Raw genomic sequence first — 24,844 nt, 5'->3', positions numbered from 1 at the left:
CACATTAGGTTGCAGTGTACAAATTGGTGCTCATTCACGGGTAACTTTAGGCTTTTCTGTGGGGAGGCACTCCAAACTTTTGTACATTATATTCATACACATCTGTAGGGAATTTAATTGTGAACACAATGATATCAAAATGAGTAACGTAGCACGAGAATTAAGGCGAGAAGAATGGAATGAGTATGCACATTTTACTGATTTTGTGTGCTCATGGGTAACTTTTGCCGACTTTAGGCTTTGCTGTTGAGAGTCACGCCAGGCTTTTGGACATTATATTTATACACACCTGTAGGGAATTTAATTGCGAACACAATGATACCAAAATGAGTGACATAGCATGAGAATTAAGGTGAGAAAACTGAAACGAGTATACACATTTAGGTGTCGGGCACTTGCCCGCACACTCGCCTGCACGTCGGGTGCATGACCCCTAAGTTGACCGCGCGCCTGTCCGGTGACCGATAGTGTTAAAGTTATTACTTACTTAAAGTTATTACTTAGGGGGGGGGGGAGGAGAGGTGTTATTCTTTGGTAGGGGAGTCCCTTTCCATTATAACACCAGGCAGTAAAGACTTTTCTGGAGTGCACTCTCTGGCACATTTTGCCTGCATACCACTAGGTCCTGGTTGTGGCTCACTGCTTGAATTTCTCACAACAAAACGATCCATTGAAGATTGTTTTTTCCTTCTTCGCAACATTTGTCTGTAGCGAGGCATCACATTGTCATTGAAAAGATTGATGCAATGGCCTACTACAGCTTTCTCTGGGTGAGTTGTTTCAATAAAAGTTTGCATTTCTTCCCACATCTGACACCACTTCCTAATTGTTGAGGAAAGGACCAGCTGCCTCTTGTTGCTGTTCGTTTTCAAGGACTTGGAGTTCTTCGGTGGTCATTTCTTCCTTGTGTTCCTCCACCAACTCCTCCACATCAGCACCATCCAATTCCAAGCCCATTTTCCGGCTCAGAGTAACAATTTCCTCGACAATAGGCACTTCATTTACAGGCTCAAACCCCTCAAAAGTCTACTTTTGTCGCACATTCAGGCCACAATTTTCTCCAGCCAGAGATCAGGGTTCTTTGAGTCACTTCTTACCAGGCTTTGTCAGCGAATTTTTGTCAACAAGCCAAAAATCCGACAAAAAACTGTAAATTCTTGTGAAGACTTCAGGCGGGATAGCCACTGGGCGCGAGGCACTGTTAAACTAAGGCGCAATCGCCGTGCTACCACGCGCTAGGTCGGCCATACGCGTATCAACAAACAGGAACATTCGTAACCCAAGGTACCACAGTATAGCTGATGGGAGTAACTTTACCGATACCGCGCAATTACATCAATAGACATTTGAGTGTCTAGCTCTAGATTTTAAATACTCCGCGAGGGATAGGGACAACTATAGTCCAGCCTCGACCAATAGTTAACAGACACCACCTAGAAAAAAATCATGGTCAACATTCCCGGGTGTGAGAGCCTCAGTACTGAGTGAACCACCAAGGCTGGCGCACGCAGCATGAGCTCACAGCACCGCTGTTCAGCTTGTGACCACAGCTTCGCCTAAAAATGTCAAAATATATACAGTATGTACATGCTATTATTTAGCAATGATAATATTACAGAAGACCCTTGACTGATAAAACTGACCAGGATTCTGATAATAGCAGGATTGTGGTGATATTTAGCGCTGTGCTCCATGGTGGGAGGAACAATGCTGAGGGAGGGAGGGAGGTGGCGTCGTCTTCAGACTGTGTGTGGCCACCTTTTATTGACTGGACTTACCATACCAGCTTAGTGGTTCGCTATGGTGAACATAAATATAGATATTTATATATAACGTGTATATAGAGTGTAATAACAGCAATAGGAGTATGTTGGGAGCCGCCATTTTGGTGAGGGAGGTGCGTCATCTGCATGACATGTCATGTTGTTTACTGGTGGCCACTATAGTCTTTGGGCACCATACCAGCTTATTTGTACAGTTATGGTGAATAAAACATGTAGATACTTACATATAATGTGTGTGTATAGTGTAATAAAACCACAAACAGTATTGTTGGAGGAGAAATATTAGTGCGTCTGGCCTGGAACAAGTAATGGCGGTAGCCACCAGCTGACTGTGTGTGTAGCTACGTCTCTTATTGCCTGAACTCACCATACAAGCTTAGATGTACAGTTATGGTGAACAAAACATATAGATACTTATATATAATGTGTGTATAGTGAATAAAAGCAAAATCAGTATGGTGGGAGGAGTATGTTGGTGAGGGAATAGTGGCGAATGGCTGACTGGCTGGTGAGGGAAGACCACTCAATCAGCCAGGTAAACAAAGTGTCGAAAACAAGATGGCGAACCCTTGAAGTGAACAAACCACAGTGGTGAAGCAGTTCTCTTGTTCAACCTGCACACCAGGGTACTGTGCACCCTGCTCCTCGATCTCCTAGCCTTGAACCAGCTATCATTTTGCCTGGTGCAAATGTCTATGATGCAGTTATACTCTTCCTGTCCCAGTTTTTCAGATAAGTGTTAACAATCCTGGACACTGTTTTTAAATCGACGATGTTTGTGGTAGTGAGGTCAGTAAGGTCGTAGCTGAGTGAACGACAAGGAAGAAAATAGAACCACCAAAGAACGCAGAATAGAATCACAGAACAGAGGTGCCATAGGCACAATCAGAGAACACTGTATAAACATCAGAGGTCCATGGTTGTTCAACATCCTCCCACCGAGTATAAGAAATGTTGCCGGAACAACCGTGGACATCTTCAAGAGAAAATTAGATAATTTTCTTCAAAAAGTGCCGGACCAACCGGGTTGTGGTGGATATGTGGGCCTGGGGGCCGCTCCAAGCAACACCCTGTTGGACCAAGCTCTCACAAGTCAAGCCTGGCCTCGAGCTGGGCTTGGGGAGTAGAAGAACTCCCAGAACCCCATAAAATCCCATAAAGCAGGTATCAAGCAGGTTACTGTTTTAGCAAAGCCTTCCTTAAGGGACTTTGGCTACAACACTGACTGGTTTGTGCTTCCAGCTAATTTGTGTCTGCAAGCCTGGGATCTGAATCTTCCCAGGTACAAATTTCTAGTGAATTGGCAAAAAGGCTCAATTTATCCTGTTACAGGTTTGATCCTTGTTGGGCCTGGTGTGGGATACTCAGTTGGCTTCCCTCTTCTTTCTGCCTGCATCCTTGCTCCACTTGGATGGAGGGTGTAATTACAGGATGAGAGTTACACTCGAGGTGTCCCATCTTCCCAACACGTATTGACAACTTTGGCCTCTATCACCTTCTAGCTTAACTTGTTCTAACTGTTTACAAAAGTGAACTGTCTTCTAGCTTTGGCAATATTTAATGCCTATTTTCTCTTTGTAGCTGTTGTCTTTCAGTTCTGGAAGCCATTTTGTTGCATGTCTGCACTTTTTCCAATTTGTTGACGTGCTTTTTGAAATATGGGCACCATACAATTAATTACACACACACACACACACACAGGCGGGGGGATGGTCTGGTAGCTGAGCAGACAGCGTGCAGGACTCGTAATTCTGTGGGCCAGGTTCGATTCCAGGACCAGGCAGAAACAAATGGGCAAAGTTTCTTTCACCCTGATGCCCCTATTACCTAGCAGTAAATAAGTACCTGGGAATTAGACAGCTGTTACAGAGCTGCTTCCTGGGGGGGGGGAGGAATTAGTTAGTAGTTAGTTAAAGTTAATTGACAGTTGAGAGGTGGGCTGAAAGAGCAGAGCTCAACACCCGCAAGAGCAACTAGGTGAATACACACACACACACACACACACTCATCGTTTGTGGATGAGGCGGGGGGACCATGGCCCCTGCCTCATCTGTCATCGTGACAACTCTGTCACCCAAACACTGCAGGCAATATAGTAAATACATTGCCCCAAGCCACATATTCTCAATGTTATGAACTTGGATGTCTAGACTATCAATCGTGTGAACAATATATTAGGAGCAATATAAATACTGTACTTATAAATAAGACCATATCAGGCTGCTGCTATTTATATCCATATACAGTACAGTATATAGAAGCTATATATACAGTATGGGTATAATATATATATATATATATATATATATTTTAAAAATGTGCGCACGCGCGCACACAAATGCATTATATAGAGGCCCATTCGAGGCAGCTCTCATTTATTTTGATATAAATAGGGGCCGTCTCAAATAGGCCTATTGAACAATATGAGGGAGCTCCTTTTTATGTCTAAATAGGAGCCAGGGGGCAATAGGCCTCCTGAAGTTCCCTTTATTATTATGTTCAAATGATGATTGGTTGACTTGGTATAATAATTAATTACAACCATGTAGAGTTGAGAAAACTACTTTATATGAACATCATTGATATATGTATCACGTAATTATGACAATTTTGTCATGTGTCGAGATAAACTCCATACATCCACATAAGAGCTATTTTATCCATATTAGCATACAGTATGTGTAAAATTCGGACAATATTTCTGTAAATCAACATGTGATGATAACCCCCCAGTACCCCATGCATCAATGTATGATGATAACTGCTCTTTAAGATTTAACATATACAGTACTGTACATTCGTTCTATTTACCTTGATCAGGAGGTCGGGCAAATAACATACCTCGCTGGTTCGGCCTTCTCTTCTGCTTTTTGCATCTGGTGTGTCGATGTGTGTATCACCCTCTCTGTGGTGATCAGGTGGCTTGTTATAGGTATCCCACCTGCAGTTATTCTGCCGACAGTGTGGTCTCTTGGTTTTTTTGCCGTTTTTCTATCCATTATTGTTCTTCGGTTCTGGCAGGTTGCCGTTTCTGGCCATTTCTTGGTCAGTGTCTTTTGCTGATGACTGACGCCTCTTCTCGTGTGTCGCTGTTGGAGCTGCTGCAGCTTGCGTTTAAGGTTGCAGTGTCCTTGGCCCTGTTTTCCATTCTTCTCGTGCTGTTTCACCTCCGGCCTTCTCAAAAGTACTGGTAAATTTTATTCTGAAATGGCTCCTGTATTGTATTCATAAAGTCTATGATAACAAATGCTCATTGGCCATTACAAGTGAGTGTTGCCATTTCTTTTAGACTGTTAGCACTGGTACCTGCCTTTCTCTCATTCTTTCCTAAGAAGTCCCCTTTTTGAATCTTACTCTTTCCACTTTACCTCACAGTTCTGTCACATCCAATTTCTTTCACTTTTATATGCAGAATTCTTTCACTGTTGATAATTGGCCATCTTCTTGGTTTGTTAAAAGCACAACACTATAGAAACATATGTTAGGTCATTTGCATACTTTTGGTCTGAGGGGCAACTTCTTTTGTACTATACTTTTAAAGTACAGTTCATGATCACTTTTTCCTTAGTATTGGGAAAATTAGTGGTTAATAGTTTCCACCACTATGATTAGGAGTGTATATCTTCAGGTACATAAGTTGTATGATCTCACTACCCAAATTGATCTCAAGAGGTCAGCCTAATTACCATCACTTTATAATCCTCTTCTCAAGAAGTTATGTTTATACATGTCACGAGTGGCAGAGCCTTTGTAGGAACTAGAAGTGTCGACAGATATTCTTCTGGGCATGAAGGAAGTGTTTTAAGTTTCTTAATTAATGTTAATGGTATTGCATTCTACCTTCCAGCAGATATTTATTATGTGCTCAGTTTTGGCAACACACTATTTGGTGTGTCGGTGATTATATTTTTCTTGTGCAACGTGGTTTTAAATTTGATACTACTGAAACTTGTACCTATTTGGTAATCAATGTTTATATAAAGACAGTACACTATGAAATTCATGTAATTTTTTATGGCTGTTTATCTTGAAGTTGCATACTGTGCTTGTTGCCTGCATGCTTAGTGCACCAAGGTCCTTGTCTTCGTGAAAGTATTATCCAATTCCACCTGGGATGCTGATAGATGAATACTTCTCAAGTTATACTCTTCCTTGGTGTTGTCTAAGCTGGGTTATGGCTTCCCAGCATGTTTGTATGCTTTCCCTTTGACCCTTTGAGGTCCTGATGCTGTTCTTCATACATGCTTACCTTTAATCATGGGCATGTTTTGTTCTTCTCCAATACAGAATTTATGCATTGAAGTTGGTGTTCCATCATTACAAGGCCACTACAAAAAGTATTGTCTACATTGCGTTACGAAGCCCCTCCAATGTCCCCATTTCCGATTATATTACATTTTGACCAATAGACCTGTTTCAAACCTTACATGCTTGTGGTATGCAATCTTTTATGAAAAGATTGGACCATTTGCAGTTGTTTTTCTTTCTGCATGTGCACAACACAGGTACAGTATTTCTCCTTGCCACCAATTCCCTCTATGGAAAGCCCTAAATATAAAAAAAATGAATACCGTGACTCATAAATTGAAGGCTTGTACTTCCACTCTTCCCCACGTTTTTAATTGCTCTTTCTTTGAGAATTGTTTAGTATACTGCATTTGTATTCTGTTGTTTATATAGACGGCTTGAACTCTGTGAATGGAGCAGGTTTCTTGGTTATTTTCTCAGGTTAAACTAGATACTAGACACCAGGTCCTTGGTGTCTAGAATAAATAATACAGCTTTATGTGATTCTATGTGCTCTTGAGATGGTAATTTGAATGCAGTAACATTTGTTTGATATTGATTCTTAAAGTATTGTGTGTTTCTGAAGTCTTTGAACCATGGCTAAGTGCTTTTTACAATTATAACTTTAAATTGCCTTTACTGTTGCTTAATATTATTAAGTAAGTATAATGTTGTTTATTGCTCATTGCAGTGATATGCCCTGTGTGTCATCATGTGTCCACAACCTTTTCACATTTCCAAGACTTGGTGCTAGATATCCGTTCAGTCAACAGTGTTGATGATGCGCTCAACCTCCATTTTAAGAAAGAAACCCTTGATGTGGATAATGCCTATAAGTGTGAGAAGTGTCTCAAAAAGGTGCCTGCCACTAAGAGACACCTCATCGAAAGAGCTCCACATGTGTTGCTGATACAGTTAAAGAGGTTTGTCACTTAATTATCATGTTTTCATAAATATTTATTTCCTGATTTTTACACCGGACATTGATTTACTTTTATGTACTATAAATGTTTACTAAGATATTAATTTCTTTTCAGATTTACAATGTCTGGTGGTAAAATTGGAAAACACATAAATATTCAAAGAACAATAGATATATCGAGATTTGTGAATGGAGCCAGCAAACATCAGCCAGGTACTGGACCATATCAATATCGTCTAGCGTCTATGGTAATTCATCTGGGTGGATCACAACATGGAGGACATTATACAGCTGTTGCAGAAGCATCCAGCGGTACTATGTTTGAATTTGACGATTCATCGGTGAGTATTTCTATCTTTAATGTAGTATTTTCCCTATATCGTTTATTTTTTCTTGTGGCATCTGTACAGTCTTGTTACTTTTGTTTGTATATTAATGGATATAGAACAAAGACTGATAGGGCTTGATATTGGAGCTGTTTATTACTTGGTGTGACCATGTAATGGACGGCTGACCGGTCCTGACCAGGAAGGTCTGGTCACGCCGGACCATGGGGAAGCTGATCCCCATAAATCAATGCAAGGTAACCACCCTTTTTCACAATTGCTAGTTATCTTAGTACCAGTGTCTTGTGTAAATATGGTATTCAAGATGTTGAATACAATTTCGTAAGCCCCATACAAAAAATATAAATGTAGTATTTGTAATTAATATTATCCTTCATTCCTTATAAGTACACACAAATTATTTAAAAATCGTATTGTTTTAATGGTATGGATACTTTTCAGGTGCGATCCATATCCGTTCAGAGTGCCCTTTTGCGTAACCCGTACATCCTGTTTTATGAGATGGTACGAAAACCAAAGGATAATATGCAGGTAAAACAGGTGGTTCGCCAGAGTTCAGAGAAGACCTTGATACGTCAGAATTCAGATGGGGTCTCCAAACCAATACCAACAAGCCATAGTGCCTCCTCAGTGGCTAATGGCTTTGGTCGTGCCACTGATAACATTGGGGAAGTTGGAAATAGAAATGGCATTCCAACTCCTACTAATAAACCTCCATTACCATCACATAAAGACAGGTTGGTTGAACTTGTACACTCTTAATTATTATTCTTATATGTTAACAATTCTATATGAAATTTGGCATTTACTTTTCATTTGTAAATATTACAGGGTTGACATTAGATATCTTTATTTTTGAGATTATTGTTTTGGCAACAAAATTATTTTAACTTTGGTGATCTACTACTAGTCTTCTACTTTACAGGGAAAGAATTTCCTTTGGAATAAAGTTAAATCAAGGCAAAAGTGAAAGCACGAACAAGCCCAATAGAATTATCCTCAACGCCGGTACCACATCCCTCTTGATAATGAAACCTTCGGCCTCTTCTTCGGGCTCTTCCTCATCTACTTCAACACCAAGCAAAACGGTTTCAACTCCTAAATCGGTGCCTAGCTTGGTCCCATATCCAGATGATTCAGACGAGTCGGAGATCGATGAATCCAAGGGGGGGTCAGTGAAAGCACACAGGGAAAAGTCTGTTCAGAATAATAAAGTGAAAAGTGATGATCCAAGATGTATAAAAGCAAATGGTGTTAAGAGTGCAAAAAGTGAGAAAATAAATGGATTGTTACATGTGCAGAAACCAGAAAGGCTAAGTAATGGTGATGTTAAAAATAATAAGTGTACTGAAAGTGACAGTAGCATAAAAAGTAATATCTCCAGTAAAAGCGGAACAACTACATTTATGCCACGGTCTCTACAGGTTGTAAATAGCACCACTCAGCATTATACAGCAGCCATCAAAGCCAGTTGTAAAGGTAAAAGTGACTCAGGCTGGCTTGTGACAGATGCATCATTACATTCACCAAGTGAAAGCAGCAACAGTAGTGCTGGTGGATCACATGGAAATTTGTTCACCGTGGTAGACCAGCCTACCAGCTGTAAGTTAGAACAGAAACAACCGCATGTGCAAGTGCATGAAAAACCAGAAAACCAAGGATGGACAGTGACTCCCAAAAAGCAGCGTCCAGAATTAGAAAAATCCCTATCGCATGACTCGGTTCTTCCTAGCCCAACTCACAAAAAAGACGAAGCAGACTCTGCAAGTCTGAAGAGTAAAGCCAGTGTTGACAGCTGCCGCTCTGATCGCTCAACAAAATCCATGAAGAAGTCTATCTTATCGCTATTTACTTGTGTCTCATCTCGCAGTCCAGAAAGTCCTGAAGACGAGCAGCCGGAAGCTGTATTTCCTCAGCGGGAAAGACCAGAGTGCAACAAGCTGAAGTCCACAGATGGTTGTCGCATAAAAGGCGGTGACATAGACGGCAAGGTTAGCAAGAGTAACAGCACTTCCAATTCACCTAATCGCAAGGAATGTAAGAAAGAACTCTTGAATGAATCAAATAAAAATGGAATAAATTGTCATAGTGAAAATGGTCATCATAGCTCAAAATCAGACACTGACAGTGAAGCAGAAAATTCTCAGAGTAAAAGATTTAGAGATCATGATGACAATGAACCTTCAAGCCCCTCAAAGAAATGTCGTCCCGAAGACAAAGCAAAATCTATCAAAAAGAATGAGCATGAAGCATCAAAAAATGGACTTAATTGTAATACTTCAAAAAACGGACAAAATAGTAGCTACGAGGCAAAGTCAAAAAACGTACAGTGTAGTGACTCTGATGTTTCAAAAAACGGGGTCATTCATGAAAATGGGAAATCCAAAAATAGACTTGTGGAAAAGGGAAAGAAGGGTAGTAAAAGAAGCAGAGATCGTAAGCGAGGAAAAATCTCATCATGTAACGGTGAAAGCTCCAAAGCACAGAACGATTCCTCATCCGTTTCAGCCTTGTCCCTCTCTGCGTCATCAGACTCTGAATCGAGTGATGGTGAAGGTGATAAGGAAGGAACTGAGCGTTGGGTTGAAAAGACTAAAGAGACCATAGGGAAAGCTAAAACCAATCCAGTGGCCCAAATTGTTCATTGGAACGGTAGTCTTAAAGATCTTTCTCACACTATAGGCCGTGACCGTGACAATGAACAGAGCCATGACCGTGAAAGAGAGAATTTTAAAGAGCCTCATAAAAGGAGGTGTGGAGTGTGGGATGGTAGCCGCACCACAGAAGTAGTGGACGAGTTGCGAAGAGCTGGAAACTTTGCCTATGGAACTAAAGGTAAGTTTTAAATGATAGGCACACTATTTTATTTATTATCTGGTTATTATTCATTTGATTGTATCTAATGGTAACAATTAGTAGGATCTTATGTGGGAAGCACAGAATATTAGTAACTGCTGTATAGTACAGTAATTATTATATGCCAACTTGGAAGAATTTGATTTTATTATTAAATATTGGTTATGTATGTACCCTATGGCAGTGTTGTACTCCATTTTCATATAACTCAATTGATACCAATATTGTAGACACTGCAACACTTACAGCAGCAGCATATGCATTTATATATCTCATGAGTATGGATGCCTGTATGTGATTCATATGGCTGTTGAGTTGGCCAAGTCACTATAAACAGTCCTGAAATAGACTAGGAAAAAAGTCTTTACTTTTAACCTACAAATGTTTGCCAATGCTAATGTTTGTTGTTTACGTGTTAATGAACTTCAATAAATCAATAAAAGGGTGAGAGTTCAAGCATGTAAATATTCAGGTGAGATTAGACAGGTTTTAAAGTTGTGTTGGTTAGCTACATTATGTATTGTTGATCGCTTGGCTTGTTTCTGTATGGTAAACCAACCCAGTCGTCTCCCACATAGAAACCTTTGACATTGATGAATTATGTATACAGGTACTGTATATATGTACTATGTAATTGAATTTAATAGTTACTGTATTCTATTTTGAACACAGGGCTTTAACAAGCATGTTGACCTGAATTTCTGGATATTTTGCTCTATTTTTCAGAGGGAGTTGTAAAGCCTCAGTCATTCTTGATACTTCACTGTTTAAATGCATTTATTAAAAGTTCATGAATATGTAAAAATGTATTAAAAGTGTTCATGGCTAATACTTATTACATGCAATTTAAAAAGTTATCATCCACTGAACTTTAAAAAGACTGTTAATGTTTTAAAACACAAAACTAGAAACATGGCAAATATTTATTTGAAGTGTTAACATTTAACATTTTAACACATACATTGCTGGCAATTGTATCTTATAAAATGTTCATTTATGCATACAATTTTGTGTGTGTGTATGTGTAGTTAAATATGACTGCATTCCTGGTTGTGTTTATCTTATAGTTCAAGCTTTCTTTGCTTCTATTTTCTTACTTTTGGAATTAAGAAGAGCATTCAAGTTACCGAGATTCATGATAATAAAAATCTAATGGTTATTGAAGGGTGTATGTTCTACAACGTTTCGTTCCACTCGGGAACATTTTCAGGTAATGAGATTTTCATTCCTTAGGTGCAGATTTATCTTAAATACCCATGTGAAAGTTGTATGGGAGGGGTAAGGTGAAATAACCACACATAGGTAAGGAAATGGGGGATGGGTGCCAATCAATCATTGGGTAAGGCGGTGAGGGGGAGAACTCGGTAGAGATGTCGTTGTCCGGTGCTGTATGGTGAGGTCTCGGATTTGACCGTAGGTAAGGTATCAAAGTCGTTACTCTGTATATTTAGTTTTTTTTTTTTTTATCAAAATTTTTCTAAATATCTTCTGATATGGTGTTGACTTCTCTCTTTGTTTACCCGTTGTTTATTAACCCTTAAATGCCACAAAACATGCATATACGATTGGACCATAACATCAGTTTTTAAAACTTGCACAAACACTTTACAATTTTTTGTGCATAATTACTCGGCAAATGCTCCAACTTTGTCACTTGATCACTAACATAACTTGAAAAACAAGAAAATCAAAAATAATTTTAAAATTGAATATTGAAAACTTCAGATTTTCAAATCAGATTAAAAGATATAGACCAGTTGTTCATTTGGTGTTGTTATACTCTCAGAATAGAATATGATCTTCATTTACATCAAATTAAAATATAGGTTTTAGTATACTTTACTGTAAAAAAAAATCGTCAATATGGTATTTGAAATATACGGCAAATTTAGAAGAAGAAAAAAAGTTTACGCTCTAAACGTTTAGGGTTTATGAAAAATCCATTCTTAAGGGACAAGGGATTGTAGAACAGACAGCTGAGCACACAATGTCAAAATGGTAATAATCGGTTAGAAACTGGAATTTTAGAAGCTTCTCAAAGTTGAAACTAGTTTTAGAGATAATTGAAGGTGTAGTTATCGACAATGAATAACGCTAGTTCGAATTCGTTAATTTACTTGTATGTTTAAACATTGCTTGGCAATGTAATAAACATTGCATGGCATTTGTACTCGAATGTTTGAAAGTTGTAGGTCAATGTGTCAAAATAGTCAAGAAAAAATAACTCTCCCAAAAAACAAAATATAGGGATAATTATAATGATTTAGGGGATATATTTAGGGTATACTTTATATAAGTGAAAAAGCCCTAATCTGGTCCCCTAATCATCAAAACAACCTAAAGGGACGAAGAAAATAGTTTGAAATCCCTGTAAAAAATCAGCCAAAAAAATTTAAAGTCCCAAGTTCTGCCAGTTGTGACTGATTTATTTGTTGACCAATTTCATTCTATCTTCACACAGTTAGGGACGAGTATGCACTCTCCAGGATGTAAAGTTTACAACAAAATCAGATAATAAAGTAAAAAAAACTAAAATCATAAAAAAATAATTCCCACCCCCAAAAAAAAATAATTTTGGGGCATTGATGAAAGTAACAGATAACAACATTGGACAATGTATTTATATGATATAACAAAATAGAGCTTAATAACATGACATTCATTATTGCTTTGTAGTTATATATTACTCAGCAATGCCATAAAGGCACAAGCTGCATATCCACTTTGTGGGCACTTGTTACTACTATTATTCTTCTTCTTTGTGCATCGGACAGGTGCTTGCATCTCTTTATTACTGCATTATCCCTCAGTTCCAGTTAATAGGAGCTGTTCGTATCAACAAAACTTTTTTTTTTTTTTTTTATGTCTAAAATCAATTTCTGAAATATTTTGATGAAAGTTTCACAGCCCTGAAGCCAATAAGTTGGAGATTTGTTTAATATTTTTAAGTAATTTTTACATAATTTGAATATTTTTCACTTCTTGACCCCTAAGGCTGCGGCATTTAAGGGTTAATACTTGAAGGCTTCTGTCCAGTTCCTTGTGGATTTTATGCCAGTTGGGATAGTGTTCAGAAGGAATGCATTATGTTCACGATGCTAGACAGGCAGCCACAACACTGCCATTGTGTGATCTCTCCAAGCACATTGAAATAACTTCTCATATTCCTTTACAAAATAAACTTGTGAAAAATTATTCATTTATGGAATTTAGTGACCAGTATTTTGATATTAGCAGCATTATGGTGAGAATCACCGATGTACATGTGAAAACTATCATTAAACCTTGAAATGACAAATAATGCAACAGGTTTCCCCACAGGACCAAAGTTAACTTCAGCTTTGATGTCCAAAGGGTTTGGAAAGGATGGGGGAGGTAGAGGGATGGGGTGGTGAAATTCTGGAAGAGGATGTGGGTATAGAGAGAGAGGAGGATTGACAGTTCGATGGGTTGGCATATGTGTGTGTCGTTTGTTTAGGTGTGTGGCATGTTGGATTGTCAGTAAATGGTCTGAATGATGACCAACACTTACCTTGAAACTGGGACCTGCAGGCTGGTAACTCAAGGAGCTGTCCACACAAGTGATCATTAGTGTCAGGACTTCGCTGTACTTGCCTAGATGTGCTTGCCAGGGTTGAGCATCTTAGCTTCAGCTCTTTGGTCCATCCTCTCTGTTGACATGGGGGCCGGGGGGGGGGGGGGGTTGCCACCTAGCAGTGGCTAACTGTAACTAGTGGTTTTGACCTAACAGCTGGGTGAATGGTTTGTGAAGTTATTTTCTGCTTTGTTTCTTTTATTTCTCTTGTAAACCTTCTGGTGTTTGTTTTGCTTTACTTACTTAATAGATGTTTTCTTAAAGGTGATGATGACAACCTCCGGGCTCTACCTCTGGTTTCCACTAGGCCATTTTCTGTCCATTAAAATTTAAGAACTCAATTTCATATGAAAAAGCAGATGTTATTAAATTGAGGTTTAATTTGGAGGCACTTCTGATTATCTGCCCCCTCCCCCCCCCCCCCTTCCCAAAAAATTATAATGGTTAATTTTGTAATAAAAAAAAAGTGGCTGCCAGACTTGTTACAGGAACACTTGAATGCTTGGCTTTGATAAACCAGAAGCTTCCTTTTCAAGATTTCATTTGCTATAAACTTCAATGCATAATTCATTAGCTATGGTAAAAATGAGGCTTTTTATACATCCTTAACTAATTTTATTGTTCTTAGAGCCATTTTCAAGTACTGTAGCCACTTTATAAGCAAATCCCTTATATCCTACAGTGAATACGTGGGGTGGAAGTAAGAGTATTGCTGACCATGAAGTTGAAAGAGAACGCAAGGAATTGAAGAAGCGGACGTCTGACGACTTATATAATGAGGAATTTGACAGTGGCAGAGTAAGTACTTGGCATGTGTTTTGTGGAATCTTTATAATATTGAATTAGAAGAGAGGAACAATATATAACTAAAGGGTTGGGGAGATGGGGTTAGTGAACCTTCTGCAGAAACTGATGATGTGGCCATCCTCTAATGGGGGAGTTCCCAGAAGAGAGTAAAGCATTTTAGCTAAAGGTTGAGCTGTTTTCCTTCCCCAGCTCATTTTAAAAGCATAACTTCAATTTTGACAACCTCAAGGGTCAGGCCTTTCCATTGTGAGGGGTCTTGTGAACAATTACCTGGGGCCAGTGGGGGCATTGCCCCGGTCCCCTCTCCTGACCCTCTCCGAGTGTTGAACATGCAAAAAGAGACCAATGTAGGGTGCCCATTCAGGTCATCAGAGGTGGATCCAGGTGTCTGGACTAGGGCAAAATGGAGAATGAGGTCTTTCCACCCATATGGTGAGAATGTACAATGCAATAGGACTTGCCTGTCAAAAAGGGAAATCACTGCTTAAGACGACTCTCCCTTTTCTGCACCTCACAGCCGTGGTAAGTGGTATCCGTTGGCTCCAGGGCCCTAACATAGACACATAGGATGCACATGTAAAAAGAACCCCTTCTCAAACACAGGCTCATGGGGTGGGCAACCAGCCCCCTAGTCAGACAGTTATGGAAGATGGGGCTCCATAGTCCCAGCTACAGTGGACCCAGACACAGTTTCATCTTTGGTTCACCTAACTGATCCTCTCTTCTTCCCTCCCACTCCCTTGGCAGGGTCAATCCCCAAGTATCCTGTAATACCTAGTACATTACCTGAAGTGGTAACTGTCTGTGGTTACTACAGCTGTGCCCTTTAACACCTTCCCCCCCTCCTTTCCCTCCCACCTTCATAATGAGGAACCTAGGCAATGCACGTTCAAACATGCATGTTTCCCTCAACCATTGGTATGTTGCATGATCTGTTTGGCTCTGCTACATGGCCTAAATATAGATGCTCCATTCAGGAATGTGTGCCCTCTCCATGCCTCTGTAATAGACTCTGGAAATATGGACATGGGTCCTCGAAGTACAGTAGTGAGGCATCCTATTGCCCCTTGTATGGTGACCCACCTACCTACCTGTTGACAATTTTTGGGATCAGTGTCCCCATGGATATTTTAGGACAGATTGTTCTTTTCCCCATGCTCACTGCATCAACTGCAGCAATTCTCACTGTCCCTCAAGGTCATTTTGTCCCTTGATAGGATCCTTGGGGAATTTGATACCTTTGATGTTGCTCTCCTTATGTCTTTTTGTTCTCATTTTGACATCTTGGGAGATGTTTTGATAATTACGTTAATTTTAAGTTTTAATCCCATATATTTTTGTGGTATATTGTAATACATATGCAGTACTTGTATTAATTTTTAGAGCACATTCAAGGTGAACTTGATTCTTTGCTCCCCCACCCCCTCCCCAAGCTCTATCTGTTCATTGTGAAATCATGTTTTAGATAAAAAAGAAAGCATCAGTATTTAAGACTTCAGAAATTAGAAAGGTACAGACAAGACATAACTGCTGATGCATGTCATTGTGATATAATAGTTATCTTCTGAGTGCCCCTAGAGTAGGCCTGTGTTAGTACCCAAGTGTAGTTACAGGATGAGAGCTACGCTCGTGGTGTCCTGTCTTCCCAGTACTCTGTTGTATAACGCTTTGAAACTACTGACGGTTTTGGCCACCACCACCACTTGTTCCAACCGTCTATCACTCTGCAAAAGAAAACTTCCCAATGCTTTTTCGGCACCTTTGTTTCCTTAGCTTGAATCTGTGTTCTCTCATTTGTGAAGTTGCTGGTTTCAGGAATTCCTCTGTCAATTTGGTCGATTCCTGTTAGTATTTTGTAAGTGGTGATCATATCTCCTCCTTTTTCTTCTATCTTCTAGTTTTTGGCATGTTTAACGCTTTCAGTCTCTCCTCATAATTCTTGTTTTTCATTTCCAGAAGCCATTTTGTAGCATGCCGTTGCACCCTTTCCAGTTTATTTATGTGCTTCTTGAGATTTGGGCACCATACAAATGCTGCCTACTCCAATTTTGGTCTCACAAATGTCATGAACGGTTTCATTAGTATTTCACTATCCATATAAAATAATTAAAAACAAGTCTGAAGTTGGAAAACAATGCATCCAATCCTCTCATAATATTCTTTGTGTTCCTCTGGCAGCAGCTTACTATCCAAAACCACCCCTAGGTCTTGTCCTTTATTTGAGTTCTGTAATTTCTTTCCACATAATTTGTAAGTTGTGTGGGGTCTATTTTCTCTGATTCCACATTCCATAACATGGAATTTCTTTTTCTTTCCCAGTATCTTAGCATCAACTGCAATCATGTTCATATAATTCTGTATTCCTTTTGGTAGATCATTTATGTAGACGATGAACATTACTGGTGCAAGAACTGAACCGTATGGTACTCGACTAGTAACATTCCTCCAGACAGATACGTTGTTTCTGATTACTGCCCTCATATGTCTTTCAGTTAAAAAAAATTCATCCATGCAAGAAGTCTCCCTGTCGCCCTTCCTGAGGGGCCTGACAGCTGAATGGACAGCACTCAGGATTCATAGTCCTGAGGTTCCGGGTTCGATTCCCGATGGAGGCGGAAACAAATTGGCAGAGTTTCTTTCACCCTGATGCACCTATTTACCTAGTAGTAAATAGGTACCTGGGAGTTAGACAGCTGCTACAGGCTGCTTCCTGGGGATATGTAACAAAAAGGAGGCCTGGTCGAGGACCGGGCCACTGGGACGCAAAGCCCCGAAATCATCTGAAACTCCAGCATGTTTCAGTTTCCAGAACAGCGTCTTGTGTGGGACTCTACCAAAAGCCTTTAAGTGTAGGAACCATTGTGAACAAAAACTTTCTTCATTCCAGTAAGATCACTGACATCCCTCTAATGTTGGTTATGCTAGCAAGGGAGGAAGGGCCATCAAGTTTGAATTAACTACTTGGTGGTGGTTCCATGGATCAGTGTGTCCCCACAGCCTGACATATGAAACACATCCCGGTTGATCACATATCCTTTAGAGGTATTTTTTAAATTCTCTATGAACACCATTAGCCCTTAAAGGGCGCCTCGGATACCTTTGATATTGTTCGCCTTAAGCGTTTCTGTTCTCGTATTGGCGTCCTTGGTGATATTTAGCGCCCTCTGATTATCCCGCACATTTGATGGTGCTACATAACCTTCCCGGTTTGGTGCCTTCTTTTTGATAATTCATTCCTTCCTTCCTTAAAGGGCGCAATACATGTATATATGATTTGAGTAAATGTCACTGAGCGGCACACATTGTACAGGTATATGTATGATTTAACCCTTAAACAGTGCAATACATGCACAATGGAAGTAACTGTCACGGAATGGTGCACATCATACATATATATGATTGAGGATCTAGCACAATTCTAAAAGCCTTGCTAGGTATAGGGGCAGCTATAGTCCAGCCATGACCGATAGGAAACAGACTCCATCTTGGAAAACAAATCGTGAGTAACATTCGTGGGTGTGAGAGCCTCAGTAATGAATGAGCAGCCAAGGCTGGCGCATGCAGCATGAGCTAACAGCGCTGCTGTTCAGCTTATGAAACACAACATCGTCTAAATATGTAACAATATACATGAATCTGCTATTATATAATGATAGTATTGCAGGAGACCCCTGACTGTGATAAAAATGACCAGGATTCTGATAATAGCAGGATTGTGGTGATAATTAGCGATGTGCATAATATGGTGGGAGGAGTAATCTTGGTGAGGGAGGGAGGTAGTGTCGTCTACTGACACTGGTGACCTTTTATTGTCTGGACTCACCATACCAGCTTAGTGGTTCGCTATAGTGAACACAAATTTAGATACTTATATATAACATGTGTATATAGTGTAATAACAGCAAAAGGGGTATGTTGGGAGGAGCCATTTTGGTGAGGGAGGTGGCGTTGTCTGGTGACTGGTGTGTAACTTGTCATGCTATGTAGGGTGGCCACTATGCTGCTTGGACAAAATACCAGCGTAGGTGTACAGTTATGGTGAACAAAACATGTAGATACTTATATATAATGCGTGTGTATATAGTGTAATAACAGCCCAGACAATATGGTGGAAGGAGGAATGCTAGTGAGGGATGGAGGTAGCGTCAGCTGACTGTGTGTGGCGGCCACTGTTGTCTGGAGTCACCATACCAGCTTAGTGGTTCGTTATGGTGAACAACACATGTAGATAATTATATATAATGGGGTGTATATAACATAATAACAGCACAAACATTATGCCGGGAGGAGCAATTTTGGTGAGGGAGGTGGCGTCATCTGCTGGCTGGTGGTTGATTTGTCATGCAGTTTTTTGTAGCCACTATGTTGTTTGGACACCATACCAGCTTAGTTGTACAGCTATGGTGAACAAAATATGTAGATACTTATAACATGTGTGTGTATGTGTGTATAGTGTAATAACAGCAAAAACAGAATGGTCGGAGGAGAAATGTTGCCGAGTGAGGTGTTGAAGGAGGGCGGGAGGTGGCGGTCACTCTTGTTGCTTGGACTCACCATACCAACTTAGTGGTTCGTTATGGTGTAATAACAGCAAAACCTATATATTGTTTTATATTTGATATATTTTGATTGATGTATATTGTTAATTGTTTTATGAACATAATTGAATTACTAATATGTACACCATACTTCTGAGTATAGTGATGATTCACACATTTATTATACAAATATATCACACTACACACTACAACGTTCCGCCTGGGTACGTTGTCCTCTTGCGGTGTTTTTCTTTTGTTTTTGTTTTCCTGCCTGGTGGGGGCCTTTGGTTCGTTGCCCTCTATCTATACCTTAGGTTTCTATCTCTGTGTTCTGGGTGGTACCCCCTGCTAGGCCCCCATGAGTGGACACGTCCCGAGGGTTCAGCTTTTAGAAAGTTTGTTGGTAGACTTGGGTGCCGGTTAGCAGTACCCTGCCTGGGTTTCCCTGAGCACGAGTTCCATCTCAGGACCTCTGGGAATCCCCAACGGGGCGCATGGGTCTGATGAATGTGACCCCTGAGTCTCTCCCCCCCCCCCCCCCCCCCTCCTCACTTTGTGCGAGTTTGAGGTTTGCTCTGTCTCTTTGTCTCATGGTGACTCTTTGTTTTTGCCTCCGTTGCGCTGCCTGCTGGGTCGGTGACACCTTCAACCTGGAGTCCTGCGAGTTTTGTTGCTTGTTTGTGATTCTGTTTACCCAGTCCACTGACGACTATTCTGGTACAGGCACGCAGGCATTGCACGTTAGGTTTAGGTTGTTTGCTTTCCCTGAAGCCCCGTTTTGGTTGTAGGGACCCCTGACTTGGGTATGTTGTTCATTTCAGCCTTGGTTTCGTCTGCTCCCCCTCGTCCTTTCCCTGCCATAGTTCAGTCTGGTCCTTCCCCCCCCCCCTCCCCCTTGCATCCGGCTCTGTACCATCTGAGGATTTCGGGGTCGGGGCAGGGTTTAGATGGGCTTGAGACTCGCGCAGTCTTGGGGGATGCCCCTTCCGGGGTGGTGACGGAGGCATTCGAGTCGGTTCTCCCTGCTGAAACTTTTGGGTCTGACCAGTGGGCCTCCTTCCTTTCGGCTTCCACGGCTGCGCCGGCCTTTTCTTTTGAGGCTGGGGCTTTTGGGGACGAATCACCCCCGGGTCCTGATGCGGTGGTTCCTAGGGCTGGGGAGGGGCTGACTTGGGGACTTTGGGTCCCATTGGACTCGGCCTGTGTTTTCCTACCCTCCAAGCGGGGCTTACTGTTACATGGAGCGGGGTCCCCCCCCCCCCCCCCCATGCATACGAGTGGGATTTGGTGCCCTCCTCAGGTTCAGTTCTGTGTCCCTTCGGAGGTTTTCGGCTTCCTGCATCTTGCCAACTGAAGTGCAGGCGGCCATTGCGACTTACCTCCTTCGCGACCCGGCTTATACCTCTAATGGATTCATCTCCATACTGGATTCATTATGAGGTTCTGAAGTCATCCTGGCTAGCAGACTGCCCAGTGTTATCGTTGGATGCGTGGAGTACTTCTGTTGTACCACACGCTCGAGTGGCGCGAGGTGTTGACGGTGGTCCAGGTTTTCCTTGGGGAGTTTATTCGTGCATCTCGATGCGTGTTTGTTCGCCCCTGTGCTTCAGCGAGATGTTGCCATGGTTCAGCTTCACGTGCAGGTTCCTCCCTTTCAACTGCACTGGTGACTGAGGGATTGCGCACTTGTGGCCTGGTGGCTTCAGTCTTGCGGTTCTTTTTTTCAGGTTCAAATTGGCTTCAGGTTGATGTGGTGGCGCTTGAGGCCGTTCCTGGGTCTGGTGCCTTGTACATTGTCTGCACTGCTGGAGCTGTTTGCGCCAGTCCTGCATGATGCAATGTCAGTTTTTCGCTTTGTGTCTCACGTGTCGGCTAGTGGTGCTTCACACACAGAGATCACACTAACGTGATGCATCAAATGAACAAATCCACATGGGCCGTGACGAGGATTCGAACCTGCGTCCGGGAGCATCCCAGACACTGCCTTAATCGACTGAGCTACGACAGGGTTAAAAGGGTTGAAACCCTTTTAACCCTGTCGTAGCTCAGTCGATTAAGGCAGTGTCTGGGATGCTCCCGGACGCAGGTTCGAGTCCTCGTCACTCTCTTCGTAGGTATATTGCGCTTTTTGTTGAGGTGATCTTGTCCTTTCTCTCATGGCTGTTCAAGACCATCATCTTATGCCGCATACTCTCACCTTGTATCGTGCGGTGCTGGTGGAGCTTCTACGACTTGCTTTCAGTTTTGGTGTTCCTTCTGCACCGTTTCGTGAGCTGTCTCGGGTGTTATTTCACCTCCGGCCTGCTCATGCGCCACCTGAGCCATCCTGGTCTTTGGACAAGGTGCTCCCTATCTCTCTCCCTCGGTTTGATGTGGCCCCTTCGGTTCAGGATTGTTTCTCGGGGGGGTTTCTGCTCTTTTGGGTTCTGGTGTTAGGTTTGTTCGTTTGCAGCCATCTCTTCTTTTCTGGCGAGGTTGGGACGGCTGTTTTACGGAGGGATACCTGGAGTTTTTGTAGCTTGGTTGGTTTGGCCAGGAGTGTATCTTCTTGTGTTGAAGATACACTTACTTCTTGTAATTGTGAAGATACACAATTAAACTCATTTGTTTAATTGGGGCTCTCAGCCATTGCCTGTATACCACGGCCTTTATGGCCATGGCTGCACTTTAGGTTGACCCGGGTTCCCTTCGTCCCTGTTTCAGGGTTCGGATCTCCTGGGTTGTTCCACGGGGTCATTCGGTGTTGCCAGTTGTCTTGCTTTCGGATTAGGGCGGGAGGATTCTTTTGTCCTTGTCTTTGGGAAGATAGCTCCTGGGAGCAACACGGGCTCCCCCCAGAAAACCAGCATTGAATGTAATGAAAAGCCATTTTCTGGGTGGGACCCGGAGGCTTCCCAGCATACCCCCCTCCCTCCCTCCCTCCCTCCCTCCCTCCCTCCGGTCGGCGTTTTTTTTGCGTGTTTTGACATCCAGCCTCAGAACTGAAGGTGTGTGGTTGCCAGTGCAAGGGGTCTGGGGCTCCACCTTCCCCCTCCCGGGGAGGGGGGAGCTGTGCAGACAGCAGCATGGCAAATGGTGAGTGATATCATGCTCATTTGTTTGTTTTTCTTTGGGAAGTTCTGTCCACTCATTTGACTTTCAGTAGTAGTTTCAACCCGAATAGGTGTTCGTTTTGGGATGCTCACCTTTCTGGGTGCCTGACCCAGTCAATGGCAGACATAGAATGCTCCAAATCACATGTGCTCTTCTATAGGCCTTTGCTCGTCATGCCTCTCTGAGGGTGACCAGGTTCTGGCTCTTGGTCCCCGGTAGGCCTATGAACTCCATTCATTCTGACTGATGCCAAAGTATAATATATTACATATCAGCCTGGATAGCTCCGGGAAGCCTTTGGGTCTCGCCCAGAAATTGTCGTTTCATTACATTCAACACTTGGTTTTTTCCTTTTGTGCTTAGCGGTGTTGCAGGGATATTTCTACATTGTCATTAAAAAAGTAATAATTAAACTTCTAAGATGTCCACATAGTTATTAACACTTTGGCGCACCCCGCTCGCCACCCCTCAACTGTGCGATATGGGACCCAGGGTGTCACGGGAGTGAGCGTAAATTCTGAAAAGTGTATACTCTCTTCAACTTTGTCACCTTAATTCTCGTCCTACGAGATTAAATTTGGTATCATTGTGTTCGCAATGGAATTCTCTACAGCACTAAATGCATATAAACTCCAAAAGCCCGGTTAATTACCCACAGTAAACAGAGAAAGTGTGAACGAGTTACCCAGGAGCGCGCAAACGCGATAAAATGTTTTCACTCTGGTCACCTCAGTTTTTATTCTAAGTCTTCATTTTGGTCTCAATGGGTTCGCAATAGAATTCTCTAGAGGAACATTAGCATATAAAATAAAAAACCTGGTCACGCTCCAACCGCCGACGAGTTGAAGACGGGCCACGCGTTAGCCGCGAGTGAGTGCTCAGCCGCCTTCCAGCTACACTCCCAATTCCCGCCCTTTTCAAGCCTTTCTTTCGCAATTTTCTTCCTGGAAGGGCCTTGTTCATGATCACTATCCATCGTGGAGTAAGCGTAGATAGTTTCTAAAGCTGCAGTAAGAAATATAGCCACGGAAAATAGCCGAAATGTTCACACGTTTGAGATGCGAAGGGAAGCGACATTGGTCACAACAGTGGAGCGAAAGCAATGGGCCCACGGCATGTGCCAAGCTGCCTGAGAGCCACGAGGCTCAACAAAGAAAATGGGAAGACATCGGCGCGCATTTTAAACCCAGTCCCCAAAAAATCGGATAAAAACCTGATTTTTGGCGATTATTTAAAGTGGATGACGCAATGCTGCGTCATCCCCGGAATTACCGCCAGTAAACGGATGACGCAATGCTGCGTCATGCCCGGGCGAAAGTGTTAACCATTGAGATTTAAAAAAGTAATAATTAAACTTCTACGATGTCCACATAGTTATTAACCATTGAGAGTCTTCTCCCACTACTGGATGCCAAATGCTATCCAGTGATAATTATTAATGTCTGCTTTCTAGAAAAGGTTAAAAAGTAACACACTCAGGTAAACTGTGTATCCCCAACACTAGGTAAACTGTGTACCCCCAACACTCCCTCTTGATATTTTCAGTCTTGTGTAGTGAGGATACCCAAAGAACTCATTTGTTTAATTTGTGCTTTTTATTTTGCAGACCAAGAAGATAAAAATGGTAAAGAAGACCTGGGAGTCACAATGTTGGGACCGTAGCATAGGTAACGAGTTTCAAAAGGTCCAAGACTTTCGAAATTCAGGATCGTGGTCACCACACAACCACCACAACCATAGCCCATATCAATACCCAGGTTCACATTTCAGTGATCATCACCAAAGACATTTATTTTGGGACAAGAATCGTAATCATTATCAGCCACGCAACAAGTCTTGGAACAGGTTTGGCAAGCGAGACCACAAGTTTCATCAGAAACCAAAGGAACGGTATAAACACTGGGATAGAAGAGATTAGAATGTTTCTAGACATACTGTGTCAAGTTTGAGAGCCACCTGATCACAACTATTGGGTGCAATGCTGCATAACTTGTTATGCCTGACACCATTTTGAGCTGTTGTACCGTTTACAATTTTGTGATCTGTGGCTTTCTAATATGTTGCCTTGAGGGGCCCTGTTAAATGCTCTTTATAGGATTGTAAAAAGTTGCTAAATCTTGTACAGTACTATGAAAGTCATTATCTTGCGTTTGGCATTATGGTGGAAAAAACACATCTCTACATTCTACCCTTCTCTACCTGCTTTAATGCAAGCGGTAACACTGACTACTGTTTTCAGTTCTTGTATGCAAGTATTCTGAGAAAGCATAATGCTTGAATGTCTTTTATAAGAATTTATTACCAATTGTTTATTCATTTAACTTTGTTACATTGTTGATTTGTACAAAATTGAAGTAAATCCCACACTGAAGCCTAGTTACAGCACGTTTTTATCCCAGCAATGATATGAGAGTCCTGTGATAGTGAATGATAGTTTGTTTTATTCAGCTTTTATTTCTAATACTGTATGTTGCTGGTATTTATTATCCGGCCTGTTATGCTACTGAAATGTATATTCAAGCAGTGCTATTTAAATGTGTGAAATAATATTATATATATATATATATATATATATATATATATATATATATATATATATATATATATATATATTA

At 41.5% G+C, this 24,844-nt stretch overlaps 1 protein-coding gene across 3 annotated transcripts in view; it reads left to right on the top strand.

Annotated features, from left to right (window-relative positions):
* scny (ubiquitin specific peptidase 36) overlaps positions 1 to 24,605 on the top strand; it is a 50,465-nt gene extending 25,860 nt beyond the window's left edge. For all 3 annotated transcript variants that reach the window (XM_045743935.2, XM_045743936.2, XM_045743938.2), the window contains 6 exons: positions 6,763 to 6,994; positions 7,109 to 7,334; positions 7,782 to 8,077; positions 8,266 to 10,175; positions 14,474 to 14,589; positions 23,836 to 24,605. In XM_045743935.2, the coding sequence (XP_045599891.2) occupies positions 6,763 to 6,994; positions 7,109 to 7,334; positions 7,782 to 8,077; positions 8,266 to 10,175; positions 14,474 to 14,589; positions 23,836 to 24,147 (3,092 nt within the window). In that variant the 3' untranslated portion in view covers positions 24,148 to 24,605. The remainder of the gene's footprint in view (positions 1 to 6,762; positions 6,995 to 7,108; positions 7,335 to 7,781; positions 8,078 to 8,265; positions 10,176 to 14,473; positions 14,590 to 23,835) is intronic.
* The last annotated feature ends 239 nt before the right edge of the window (positions 24,606 to 24,844 follow it).

Source organism: Procambarus clarkii, chromosome 15, assembly GCF_040958095.1.
Source record: "Procambarus clarkii isolate CNS0578487 chromosome 15, FALCON_Pclarkii_2.0, whole genome shotgun sequence".
NCBI lineage: Eukaryota > Metazoa > Arthropoda > Malacostraca > Decapoda > Cambaridae > Procambarus > Procambarus clarkii.
Note: the sequence above shows the minus strand (reverse complement) of the source record. Positions and strands in the feature narration are given on the sequence as shown.